This window comes from Chionomys nivalis, chromosome 10 (genome assembly GCF_950005125.1).
Source record: "Chionomys nivalis chromosome 10, mChiNiv1.1, whole genome shotgun sequence".
In the NCBI taxonomy this organism is placed as follows: domain Eukaryota; kingdom Metazoa; phylum Chordata; class Mammalia; order Rodentia; family Cricetidae; genus Chionomys; species Chionomys nivalis.
Window position 1 is genome coordinate 12,239,286 of NC_080095.1, and position 14,450 is coordinate 12,253,735.

The following is a 14,450-nucleotide window of genomic DNA, read 5'->3' on the forward strand; positions in this document are numbered from 1 at the left end:
GTGTACGATGACTTATATCTGCTCTGAGTACTGTGTTCTGCCCAGGTCTAACTACACAGCCTGTTATAGCAGGAAGATATGCAAATAAGGCTTTTTTGTGCCCATAAAAACTAGGCCTGGCCTGACTCTGCAGTTCTGGCAGAAGAGACCAGCTGTGGATTCCCAAATCCTCCCAGTCAGGGTTTAGCGCTGAACACAGGTCACTCACCATGGACTTAGGGCTTATGCTGGTTTTCTCTGTCCTTATTTTAAAAGGTAATTCATAAAGATGAGGTGCTGAGTATTGTGTGGACATGAGAAAGAAAAAAATTTCTTTTGTGTCAGTTTTCTAACCAAAATTCTTTGTGTTTATAGGTGTCCAGTGTGAGGTGCAATTGCTGGAGTCTGGGGGAGGCTTAGTGCAGCCTGGGAAGACCCTGAAACTCTTCTGTGCAGCCTCTGGATTCACCTTTAGTAGTTACACAATGAACTGGGTCCGTCAGGCTCCAGGGAAAGGGCTGGAGTGGGTCGCATACATTAGTGAGAGTGGTAGCTACATCTACTACGCCGACGCTGTGAAGGGCCGGTTCACAATCTCCAGAGATAATGCCAAGAACACTCTGTTCCTGGAAATGAGCAGTCTGAAGTCTGAGGACACAGCCATGTATTACTGTGCAAGAGACACAGTGAGGTAATACTCTTGTGAGCTCTGACATAAACACCTCTGTGGGGGACACAGGACCAGCAGGGGGCGCTGAGAGCACGTAGAAATCTGGGTCTCAGAAGAGCCTCAGAGTAACATGGAAGACTGAACTTCTCTGTTTGCACTGCCCCATCATATCACACTTATCTCTACATGTATAGTGTGTAATAATCCTTGAATGTCCACCTGTTTATTCCAATTTAATTTTTCTGTTGAGTTGTGTGTGTTTATTTATTACAGTATTTCTCCTTGTTTCCCTATAACTCTATCTACTTGTCTCTCTCAATGTCTCACTCTCTCTTTCACTCTCCCTCTTTCTCTCTGTCTTTCTCTCTCACACATATTCTCTCTAACTACTTTGTGTGTGTGTGTGTGTTTGTGTGTGTGTGAGCGCGTGCTGACATATGATACTGAACAGCCTGTCTTTCTCTTTTCAATGTGTGGCAGACACTGTTACTCATATGTACAGCCTGTTCTCATTTTTACCTTTATATTAAGGTGTGTGAGTTGAACATGAATAGTGGGATTCCAGCACTATACAAGTTGAACTACACAGTAGTCGTGAAAAGGTCATGGAGTCCAGACTCAGGAGTCACCAGCTGAGGGTGAAGTTTCTTTCTACTTCTCCTTGTCCTCTCTCTTCTTTTTTCTTTGTTTGGTTTGATTTATCCTCAATACCCCAACATTTTGATATCCATGCTCAATAAATTGATCTTTTACAGAATCAGTTATAAGTGCTGGGCATCAAGGATGAAGAATTTGTGGTTCCTGGTATATATGTTAGTAGTGCATAAATGCAGTCTTCAAAAAATATTTTCTGTAGAATAATGTGATGTTTTAAAAGACTGATCTGGACTTGTAGCTCTGTGATAGAGATCTTTATGATCATGTGAAATGTCTTAAGTTTTAGAAACAAACTCTTCTAAAAATAGGAATTAAGCACTTAGACAAATATTATTTCTTACTTTCAGAGATTTAAATGAGTCACTCTAATGGCTGGAAAAGAAATGGAAGTCCCCAGAGTAGGAAGTACAGCTGTAAAGTTGTGCAGAAGGAACAAGTCTACAGGAGTTTAACTCTTGACTTCCATAGCAGGTAGTTCATCCAAGGTCTGCAACATCCATGACACAGTTCTAAATAGCTATAAACCATGAATCCTATGCAGGGTAAGGACAATGGATGGCTTGAAAACCTAACTGTCTAGACTGTGTGTGCATTGTGTATGGTTTGCGCATGTGTCTGAAGGCTAGAGTTGGGATTGAGTGTGTTTATTGGTTCATTTCTATCTTATTTTTGAGACAGGATCTCACATTAACCCTAGAGCACAAATACACAGATAGATTCTTGGCATGGCAAGTTTCAGAGAACCTAGGTCACAACCCCCTCCAGTGCTGGGAATATAGGATAAACCATCACACCCAGCTTCTAAGCTAATTGTGAATCAAGCTAAGATACGAATACTGGATGGAAAGCATCTTACACCTGAGTCAACTGGGTATTATCACTATACATTGATGAAAAAATTGTAATATGTAAAAGAAATACATGTATTGTAAAATATTTTTTAAAAGAGAAAATGTATTGCCAATTATGGATTTTTAAACCATTAACTGTCTATATGAAAATGAATGACTTGAATCCAAACCCTTATATGTCCTAATATATAACCCTTAAAACTGACCATTATGGAAATCAGGAAATGGTGAAATGGGTAGGATCTGCAAAAGAAGAGAGAATGTAAATAATAATCAGAATATATTGTATTGAAAGTTTTTCTAGGTAATAAATTCTTTAATTATCGACAACAGTGCATTTGATGGTAGTGCATGGTGAAATATAATCTCAATACATTCAATAGAGAGACAAAAGCAAGAAAAACTCTCATAGCTTGGTCTATATGGAAAGTCCCTTCCACCTAGATGACCCTGTCAAAAAATGAAAAAAGCCATCACTTCTACCAATGAATGTGAGAGTGTTTCTGACTGTATCTGGAAGTGGGAATCTCATTCTCAATCTATTTGTGTGTCTCTGTCTGTGTATGTTGGAATGTGTGGCTGAGGTTGCTGAGAGTTGAAAATGACTCATGAAACATTTAAGAATAAGGATCCACCCCTAAAATATAAAATAATTGTAAATAATGTGTGACTTTACCATCAACTCATTCCCTTTGAAATGACTTTTGCTTAGTGAATTCCTTCTAGCCCGATTCACAGAAACAGAAACCCATAAAACAAAAGAGTATAGAATACAAATGCAAATTATCTCTGCAGAAGGCAATGTAAAAAATATGTGAATAATAAATTGACCTATAATAAGTTCCCAAATGTAGTATCAGAAATGTGTCTTATTTCTCTGATATTCCTTCCCTGATTTTTGTAATCTCAATGAGAGCATCAGACAAACCCAAGATGAGACAAACTAAACATGTCTGAAAAATATTCTTTTAACTTACTGAACGTAGCGAATAAGTAGAACACAGCACTCATAGTTCCCCATCAGTATTTGCAAGGATGACTGACTGACCTATGTTAAGTTCTAGCTCCCTCACTGCCACTAATAGTAAATATAATGTGCCCAAAATTTGAGGGACATAAAATGTGGGATTCCAATAAAGGTAGTGGTGGATGTTCTTTGGGATCTGACAGGGCAGGTTGGTTACAGCTCCTTATTTCTCTTCCTTGGTGATTTACATTACTAAGGCATTGGACAAAGCCCTTCAGTCCCTTGTCCTCTATGGTAATCCTAAGCACAAGGCAAGCAGTTCCCACTGCTTCCATGTTTTGTCATCACATAGGTTTCTGTTTTTTTATTACTTCAGATCACATAACCCTCAAGTCTGGCTGGATGGTACTTCTTTTCATGAGGTGTTATGAACTGCTGGCTTCTCATCCACTGACAATGAACTAATCATAAAACCCGGGTTCTTATGTGTTACAACCTAAGGACAGAGAAAGAAAAATATAAAACTACAAAGAGGGAAAAAAAGACTGACATAAATAAAGATGTTCATGGACAAGTTCCCAGGTATGGTGTTACTAATTAGAAAGGTAAACAGTCTGAGCCTAATAAAATCAGATCCAAGACAGTCACTTGTGTTTTTTTTCCCAATGAACACATGAGATCACACATACTAAATGTTAATAATCGCAAGTTATCTTATAGATGAGGGATAAGAATAAGATGCCCCTACTGACACCAAAAAATATATTCTAAGTTTTCATAAGTATGATTTCTGATTACTATGAACCCCAATTCCATTCTAAATCCAATTTATGAATTTGCAGAGACATTCAGATACAGCGATTAAGTTATACCCCATCCTACCATCATTATGGACTCATGGTAAACATTTCTATCTTTTCCTGGCAGATCTGCACAGTGTGACTCAAAATATTTCTTGTTTGTCAAGGATTGGAAACCCAGCCAGAACCAGGAAAATGTTCCTGAATATCCATTTCTATTTCTACTAAAAAGCAGAAAACAAATGTCAGTCACCTGAAGGGGAAATGGAAACCTCCTGTGCTTCCTTTTATACTCTCAGGAACCACTCCCAATTCAAAAAAGCCCCAGGCTCAGGAAGAAAGCCAAGGCCTAGCTGAGAATCCTAGAGCCTCTAGGAGAGCATTACTGTATTGGTGCTACTCCTCTGCCTCATGACCTTTCCAACCCATAAGTGCTTTAGGTTTTAAGGAGAGAGACCCAGTTACACCATGTATGAAATGTTATGACTGATGATGATGTTTCTTGTTCACAGGTGACCTGTTTCAAGTCCAGGTGAAGAAGTCAGGATGTGACCTGGTGCAGCCATCAGAGACCAGACCCAGACCTTGTCTCTCACCTGCACTGTCTCTGTGTTCCCAGCCAACTATCATATACACTGTGTCCACCAGCCTCCAGGATAAGGTCTGGAGTTAATGGGAATAATATGGTATAATGAGAACACCAATTAAAATTCAGTTCTCAAATCCTAGGACACCATCAGCAGAGACACCTCCTGAGAGTTTCCTGAAAACTGAACAGTCTGCAAACTGGATATACAGCCGTATATTACTCTACCAGAGACACAGTGATGGACCTCTACAAAACCTTCCTACAGAGATCTCAGGGCCATCAGGTGGTACAAAGGGTCAACTGAGACTCCCCAGCCCAAACACAAGACATTTCAGTGTGCTGAATCACAGCAGGTGCACAAGCCCGTGACGAGTTGGCTTCTCTGTTCCTTGGCTTGCTCTGTGAATCAAAGTCGTGTTTCTCGTTGCACTCTTCTAGAATTTACTCTGTACTAATCTATAATGCATTGACCACAGCTATGCTCTCTCTAGTACTCAGACCATAGAAATAATGCAGGTAAAGGCAGCAGCTGGGGAGCCTATAGGAGCCTATAGGAGGTTCCTGGCTAACATACTACTTAAGGTGTCCCTGAGCCCCAAGTCCCTTTCTGGAAATGCTGTCAAATCAAAGTGTATTTTCTATGTATAAGGATCTATTTTGGTTTTGTCAGATTCCTGTTGTGTAATCAATTTGGTTTTGGCTAAAATAAAATGCCCTACCCATACTAATGTATTTAATCACATTTTAAAAGCTTACAAGATTTTAATTTCATCATGTAGATGCATTTCTAGATCCATGACTTCCTCCACAGAATACCTACTTACACTCATTCATTTGCAAATAAGTTTTGTGTTCTCTGCAGTGATATCTGAGTCATATATTCTTGATCTGAATATCAGATGTCCCAGCTTGTAGCACCTGAAGGATTCAGGGAAAGGGATGTGTGTTGTGGGCTATCCTCCATCACATTCTTGGACCCTTCTGGATTGATCTCACTGGAGAAGAACAAGTGGGTGTTCAAAGCAAAGAGATAACATTTTTCACCTCAATTGTGATGAAAATAAGGATCTGTTGTTGGTCTGTTCACATTGTCATGGAGTTCTACAGCATAGCACTCCTCCTCATTCTCTGGGTCTTACATGTTCTCCACCCTCTCTACTGAGGTATTCTTTTGGCATGGAGGAGGTGATATAGATGCCCATAGACCAGAATACATTCACTGGAATGTGAAAAGTTATGTGTCTCAGGATTAAGCGTTACTCCACTGCAAAAGAAGCTTATCCAAAAAAGGCAGAGATCAGCACTAAATATGTGTTCAAACATAAATATTTATAAAATATTTACAAACATGTCAAATTAGCAAAACAACTGTAGTAGGTTCTTCTCTAAAACTATGACCTCCCCAAGCATGATGGTTTAGAGTATCAGCCATGGATTTATTCCTGTAAATTAGGACATCTTGAGCTTTATTCCTCAAACTGTGTGTAATGATGTCTTCAGCCATATCATCTTTTATGTATTTTTTATTTATTTATTTGTTTGTTTGTTTATTAAAGATTTCTGCCTCCTCCCCACCACCGCCTCCCATTTTCCTCCCCTTCCCCCAATCAATCAACTCCCCCTCCCTCATCAGCCCAAAGAGCAGTCAGGGTTCCCTGCCCTGTGGGAAGTCCAAGGACCACCCACCTTCTTGCAGGTCTAGTAAGGTGAGCATCCAAACAGCCTAGGCTCCCACAAAGCCAGTACGTGCAGTAGGATCAAAAACCCAGTGCCATTGTTCTTGACTTCTCAGCAGTCATTTTCCGCTATGTTCAGCGAGTCCGGTTTTATCCCATGCTTTTTTAGACCCAGTTCAGCTGGCCTTGATGAGTTCCGATAGAACATCCCCATTGTCACAGTGTGTGGGTGCACCCCTCGCGGTCCTAAGTTCCTTGCTCAAGCTCTCTATCCTTCTGCTCCTGATTTGGACTTTGGGATTTCAGTCTGGTGCTCCAATGTGGGTCTCTGTCTCTGTCTCCTTTCGTCGCCTGATGAAGGTTAATATCCAGGAGGATGACTATATGTTTTTCTTTGGGTTCATCTTCTTATTTAGCTTCTCTAGGATCACGAATTATAGTCTCACTGTCCTTTATTTATGGCTAGAAACCAATTATGAGTGAGGACATCTCATGGTCCTCTTTTTGGGTCTGGCTTACCTGACTTAGGATAGTGTTTTCTATTTCTGTCCGTTTGCATGCAAAATTGAAGAAGTCATTGTTTTTCACTGGTGAGTATATATTCCATACTTTCTTCATCTATTCTCCCATTGAAGGGCATCTAGGTTGTTTCCAGGTTCTGGCTATTACAAACAATGCTGCTGTGAACATAGTTTAGCATATACTTTTGTCATATGATAGGGCATCTCTTGGGTATATTCCCAAGAGTGGTATTGCTGGGTCCTGGGGTAGGTTGATAACGAATTTCCTGAGAAACGGCCACACTGCTTTCCAAAGTGGTTGCACAAGTTCGGATTCCCACCAACAATGGATGAGTGTAACCCTTACTCCACATCCTCTCCAGCAAAGTCTATCACTGGAGTTTTAGATTTTAGCCATTCTGACAGGTGTAAGATGGTATCTTAAAGTTGTTTTGATTTGCATTTACCTGATTGCTAAGGAAGTTGAGCATGACCTTAAGTGTCTTTTGGCAATTTGTACTTCTTCTGTTGAGAATTCTCTGTTCAGCTCAGTGCCCCATTTTATAATTGTGTTGATTAGCATTTTATAGTCTAGTTTCTTGAGTTCTTTATATATTTTGGAGATCAGACCTTTGTCTGTTGCTGGGTTGGTGAAGATCTTTACCCAGTCAGTGGGTTGCCTTTTTGTCTTAGTGACATTGTCCTTTGCTTTACAGAAGCTTCTCAGTTTCAGGAGGTCCCATTTATTCAATGTTGCCCTTAAGGTCTGTGCTGCTGGGGTTATATGTAGGAAGTGTTCTCCTGTGCTCATATGTTGTAGAGTACTCCCACTATCTCATCTATCAGGTTCAGTGAATTCAGACTTATAATGAGGTCTTTAATCCACTTGGACTAGAGTTTTGTGCATGGTGATAGATATGGATCTATTTTCATTCTTCTACAGATTGACATCCAGTTATGGCAGCACAATTTGTTGAAGATGCTCTCTTTTTTTCATTGTATATTTTTGCTCCTTTATCGAAAATCAGGTGTTCAAAGGTTGGTGGATTAAAGTCCAGGTCTTCTATTCAATTCCATGGTCAACTTCTCTATTTTTATGCCAATACCAAGCTGTTTTCAATACTGAAGCTCTGTAATAGAGTTTGAAGTCAGGGATGGTAATGTCTCCAGACGATCCTCTATTATATAAGTTATTTTGGCTATCCTGGGCTTTTCTGTTTTTCCATATAAAGTTGATTATTGTCTTCTCAAGGTCTGTGAAGAATTTTGATGGGATTTTGATGGGGATTGCATTGAATCTATAGATTGCTTTTGGTAGAATTGCCATTTTTACCATGTTGATCCTCCCAATCCAAAATCAAGGGACACCCTTCCATTTTCTGGTGTCCTCTTCAATTTCTTTCTTCAAAGACTTAAAGTTCTTGTCAAATAGATCTTTCACTTCCTTGGCCAGAGTTACCCCAAGATATTTTATGCTATTTGTGGCAATCGTAAAAGGTGATGCTTCTCTGATTTCCCTCTCTGCTTCCTTATCCTTAGTGTATAGGAAGGCAACTGATTTTTTGGAGTTGGTCTTGTATCCTGCCACATTACTAAAGTGTTTATCAGCTGTAGGAGTTCTTTGGTAGAGTTTTTGGAGTCGCTTATGTACACTATCATATCATCTGCAAATAACGGAATTTTAACTTCTTCCTTTCCCATACGAATCCCCTTGATCCCCTTATGTTGTCTTATTGCTATTGCTAGAATTTCAAGCACTATATTGAAGAAGTATAGAGAGAGTGGACAGTTTTGCCATGTTCCTGATTTTAGTGAGATGGCTTTGAGTTTTCCTCTGTTTAATTTAATGTTAGCTGTCAGCTTGCTGTAAATAGCTTTTTATATTTAGGTATGACCCTTGTATCCCTAATCTCTCAAGACCTTTATCATAAAGGGGTGTTGAAATTTGTCGAATGCTTTTTCAGCATCTAATGAAATGATCATATGTTTTTTTTTTCTTTCAGTTTATTTATATGATGGATTACATTGATAGATTTGCGTATTTTGAACCAGCCCTGCATCTCTGGGATGAAGCCTATTGGTCATAATGGATAATTTTTCTAATGTGTTCTTGGATTTGGTATTTTATTGAGAATTTTTGCATCGATGTTCATGAGTGAGATTGGCCTATAATTCTCTTTCCTGGTTGAGTCTTTGTGAGGTTTTGGTATCAGGGTGACTATAGCTTCATAAAAGGAATTTGACATTGACTCTTCTGTTTCTATATTGTGAAATACATTAAGGAGTATAGGTATTAGGTCTTCTTGGAAGTTCTGGTAGAATTCTGCATTGAAACCATCTGGTCCAAGGCTTATTTTTGAAGTGAGGTTTTTGATAATATCTTCTAATTATTCGCGACTAACAGGTCTATTTAGATTGTTCACCTGGTCTTGGTTTAACTTTGGTATATGGTACTTATCTAAAAAATGTCCATTTCTCTGCATTTTCCAGTTTTGTGGCATACAGGCTTTTGTAGTAAGATCTAATGATTCTCTGAATTTCTTCTGTGTATGAGGTTGTGTCCCCCTTTTAATTTATGATCTTATTTATTTGCGTGTTCTCTCTCTGTCGTTTAATTAGTTTGTATAGAGGTTTGTCAATCTTGTTGATTTTATCCAAGAACCAACTTTTTGTTTCATTGATTCTTTGGATTGTTTTCTGTGTTTCTATTTTGTTGATTTCAGCTCTCAGTTTGATTATTTCCAGTCGTCTACTCCTCCGGAGCGTGTCTGCTTCTTTTTTTTTCTAGAGCTTTCAGGTGTGCTATTAAGTCTCCAATGTATGCTTTCTCAATTTTCTTTAAGTGGGCACTTAGTGATATGAACTTTCCTCTTAGTACTGCTTTCCTTGTGTCCCATAGGTTTTAGCATGTTGTCTCTTTATTTTCATTAAGTTCAAGGAAGACTTTAATTTCTTTCTTAACTTCTTCCTTGACCCAGGTGTGGTTCAGTAGTTGACTATTCAGTTTCCATGAGTTTGTAGGCTTTCTGGGGGTAGCATTGTTGTTGCCTTCTAACTTTAATCCGTGGTGATCTGATAAGACACAGGTGGACACTGATTTTTTTTTTTTGTATCTGTGGAGGTTTCCTTTGTTACTGAGTATGTGGTCAATTTTCGAGAAGGTTCCATGAGCTGCAGAGAAGAATGTATATTCTTTCCTATTTGGGTGGTGTATTCTATAGATGCCTGTTAAGTCCATTTGCTTCATTACCTCCAATAAATCTCTTAATTCTCTCTTAGGTTTTTGTCTGATTGACCTGTCCATTGGTGAGAGAAGTGTGTTGAAGTCTCCTACTACTAGTGTGTTTGGTTTGATGTCTGCCTGGAGTTCTAGTAATGTTTCTTTTACCTAAGTGGGTTCTTTTATAGTAGGGGCACAGATATTCAGGATTGAGACCTCATCCTGTTGAATTGTTCCTGTTATGAATATAAATGTCCACCTCGATCTCTTCTGATTGATTTTAGTTTGAAGTCAGTTTTGTTAGAAATTAGTATGGCTTCCCTCTTTGGGCACATAACACCACCCAGCTCAGCCTGTCTGGGTGCTGGGGTCGAATCCTCAGGGCAAGCGAGTGGGCAAGAGTTCCTTTGTGTCAATAACCTGCCTGCACCAAGCAAGGTAGGTGCTTTGTTTACAAACTACCCAACCAGCTCAGAGATCTGCTCTCGGCACCAGGAGAGCCATCATTGGGGTGAGTTTCTGACCCGTGGCAGCAGCCAGGGACAGGGAACTCAGAAGTTCCTCATCCCCGCCCCCATACTTCCTGGGCTCCCTGCAGGCGCTCTACTGCTTCTCTCTTCCTATCCCACCCAGCTTGCATCCAGAACCCTCCTCCCTTCTGCCCGCCTTCCCTCTTTGGGCACATAACACCACCCAGCTCAGCCTGTCTGGGTGCTGGGGTCGAATCCTCAGGGCAAGCGAGTGGGCAAGAGTTCCTTTGTGTCAATAACCTGCCTGCAGCAAGCAAGGTAGGAGCTTTGTTTACAAACTACCCAACCAGCACGGATATCTGCTCTCGGCAACAGGAGAGCCATCATTGGGGTGAGTTTATGACCCGCAGCAGCAGCCAGGGACAGGGAACTCAGAAGTTCCTCATCCACCCATACTTTATGGGCTCCCTGCAGGGGCTCTACTCCCCATATACTGCCTCTCTCTTCCTATCCCACCCAGCTTGCATCCAGAACCCTCCTCCCTTCTGCCCGTCTTCCCTCTTTGAGCACATTAAAACAACTCAGCTCAGCCTGTCTGGTTGCTGGGGTCGAATCCTCAGGGCAACCCGGTGGGCGGGAGATCCTTTGTTTCACTAGCCTGCCTGCACCAAGCAAGGTAGGCGCTTTGGTTTACGAACTACCCACCAGCACAGAGATCTGATCTCGGCACCAGGACAGCCATCACTGGAACACCAGGAGAGCCATCACTGGGGAGTGCCATCACGGGGAAGGTACATCAGTAGGCAAGGAGACCTGATCCTGTAAAAGAAGATCCATAGGGGAGCATTGGGAGGAAGAGATGGGCAGGGGCCAATGCAAGAATTCACCCAACAATCTGAAAAACAATATGAAACCACCAGAACCCAGTGACCTCACAACAAGAGGTCATGAACACCTTAGTCAAGAAAAGTAGAAAAAATTGACCTTATAAAAGTGATTGACGCCCTTAAACAGCATGTAAAAAATGCCCTTATAGAAATGGATGAGAAGTATAACAGAAAGTTTGAAAAATTGAGTAAATCACTGAATGATACCCTAGGAAACCAAGGAAAAACAATCAAACAGATAATGGAAACAGTTCAAGACTTGAAAACTGAATGGAGGCAAAGAAGAAAACACAGAGAGCCAGCTGGACATGGAAAATCTAGGTAAATGAATAGAGACTACAGAAACAAGCATAACCAACAGAATACAAGATATAGAAGAAAGAATCTCAGATTCTGAACATACCATAGAGAAAATAAACACGCTGATCAAAGAAAACAGCAAGGCCAACAATCTCTCATCACAAAACATTCCGGAAATGTGGGACAGAATAAAAAGAACAAACCTAAGAATAATAGGAGTAGAAGAAGGGGAAGAAGCGCAGCTCAATGGTCCCCAGAAAATATATTTAATAAAATTATAGAAGAAAACTTTCCCAACCTACAGAAAGATATACCTATGAAAGATCTAGAAGCACACAGAACACCGAATAGGCTGGATCAAAAAAAAAACATCCCCTTGCCATATAATAATCAAAACACAAAGCATACAGAATAAAGAAAGAATATTAAGAGCTGCAAAGAAAAAAGGCCAAGTTACTTATAAAGGCAAACCTATCAGACTTACAACTGACTTCTCTATGGAATCCATGAAAGCCAGAAGGTCCTGGATAGATGTACTGCAGAAACTAAGAGACCATGGATGCAAGCACAGACTACTATACCCAGCAAAACTTTCGTTCACTATAAATGGAGAAAACAAAATTTTCAGGATAAAAACAAATTTAAAAATACGTAGCCACAAATCTAGCCTTACAGAAAGTAATAGAAGGAAAATCACTAACCAAGGAGTCCAACAATGACCACAAGAACTCAGACATCTAGAGACCCTTCACCAGCACAACTCAAAGAAGGGAAACACACAAACTCTACTACTAAAAAAGTGACCGGAGTTAACAACCACTTGTCATTAATATCACTTAATGTCAATGGACTCCACTCACCTATAAAAAGGCACAGACTAAGGGACTGGATACGAAAACAGGATCCAACATTCTGCTGTTTACAAGAAACACACCTCAACCCCAAGACAGGCCCCTACTCAGAGTAAAGGGCTGGGATAAGGCTTATCAAGCAAATTGACCTAAGAAACAAGCAGGTGTGGCCATACTAATTTCTAACAAAGTTAACTTAAAACTTAAATCAATCAGAAGAGATGGGGAGGGACATTTTCTACTCATAACAGGAACAATTCATCAGAATGAAGTCTCAATGCTGAATATCTATGCCCCTAATATAAAAGAACCCACGTACCTAAAAGAAACATTGCTAAAACTAAAGGCAGCCATCAAACCGCACACACTAATAGTAGGAGACTTCAACACATCTCTCTCACCAATGGACAGGTCAATTAGAGAGAAACCTAAGAGAGAAATAAGAGAATTAATGGAGGTAGGGAATCAAATGGAGTTAACATACATCTATAGAATATGCCACCCAAATAGGAAAGAATATACCTTTTTCTCTGCAGCTCATGGTACCTTCTCAAAAATTGACCACATACTCGGTAACAAAGCAAACATCCACAGTTACAAACAATATTAGTAACCTCCTGTATCTTATCAGATCACCATGAATTAAAGCTAGCATTCAACAACAATGCTACCCCCAGAAAGCCTACAAACTCATGGAAACTGAACAGTCAACTACTGAACCATACCTGGATTAAGAAAGAAATAAAGAAAGAAATTAAAGTCTTTCTTGGATTCAATGAAAATAAAGAAACAACATACTAAACTTATGGGACACTATGAAAAGAGTCCTAAGAGGAAAGTTCATAACACTAAGTGCCCACTTAAAGAAAACAGAGAAAGCACACATGGGAGACTTAGCAGCCCACCTGAAAGCTCTAGAAAAAAAAGAAGCAGACTCACAAAGGAGGAGTAGAAGAATGGAAATAATCAAACTGAGGGCTGAAATCAACAAAAGAAACACAGAAAACAATTGAAAGAATCAATGAAACAAAAAGCTGGTTCCTGGAGAAAATCAACAAGATTGATAAACCCCTATCCAAACTAATCAAACGGCAGAGAGAAAATTTGCAAATTAATAAGATCAGAAAAGAAAAGGGGGACATAACCACAGACACAGAGGAAATTCAGAGAATCATTAGATCTTACTACAAAAGCCTGTATGTCACAAAACTAGAAAATGTAAAAGAAATGGACACTTTTTTAGATAAATATCATATACCAAAGTTAAACCAGGACCAGGTGAACAACCTAAATAGACCTCTTATTCGCGAAGAATTAGAAGCTTTTATCAAAAACCTCCCTTCCAAAAAAAGTCCAGGACCAGATGGTTTCAATACGGAATTCTCCCAGAAGTTCCAAGAAGACCTAATACCTATACTCCTAAATGTATTTCACAATATAGAAACAGAAGAGTCATTGCCAAATTCCTTTTATGAAGCTACAGTAACTCTGATACCAAAACTACACAAAGACTCAACCAAGAAAGAGAATTACATTCCAATCTCACTCATGAACATTGACACAAAAATCCTCAACAAAATACTGGCAAACCGAATCCACGAACACATTAGAAAAATTATCTATTATGATCAAGTAGGCTTCATCCCAGAGATGCTGGGCTGGTTCAAAATACGCAAATCTATCAATGTAATCCATCATATAAATAAACTGAAAGAAAAAAAAAACATATGATCGTTTCATTAGATGCTGAAAAAGCATTTGACAAAATTCAACATCCCTTTATGATAAAAGTCTTGGAGAGATTAGGGATACAAGGGTCATACCTAAATATAAAAAGCTATTTACAACAAGCTGACAGCTAACATCAAATTAAATGGAGAGAAACTTAAATCCATCCCACTAAAACCAGGAAAACACCAAGGCTGTCCACTCTCTCCATACCTCTTCAATATTGTGCTTGAAGTTTTAGCAACAGCAATAAGACAACATAAGGGTATAAACGGGATTCGAATTGGCAAGGAAGAAGTTAAACA

General features: G+C 39.6%; 1 gene segment (V, D, J or C); it reads left to right on the top strand.

The window, feature by feature from the left end:
• The first annotated feature begins 209 nt into the window (after positions 1–209).
• Positions 210–14,450, top strand: part of LOC130882880 (immunoglobulin heavy variable 3-48-like) — a 76,210-nt gene continuing 61,969 nt past the window's right edge. Inside the window, 2 exon segments of the V gene segment in view lie at positions 210–255; positions 355–670. Of these exon segments, the coding sequence occupies positions 210–255; positions 355–670 (362 nt within the window).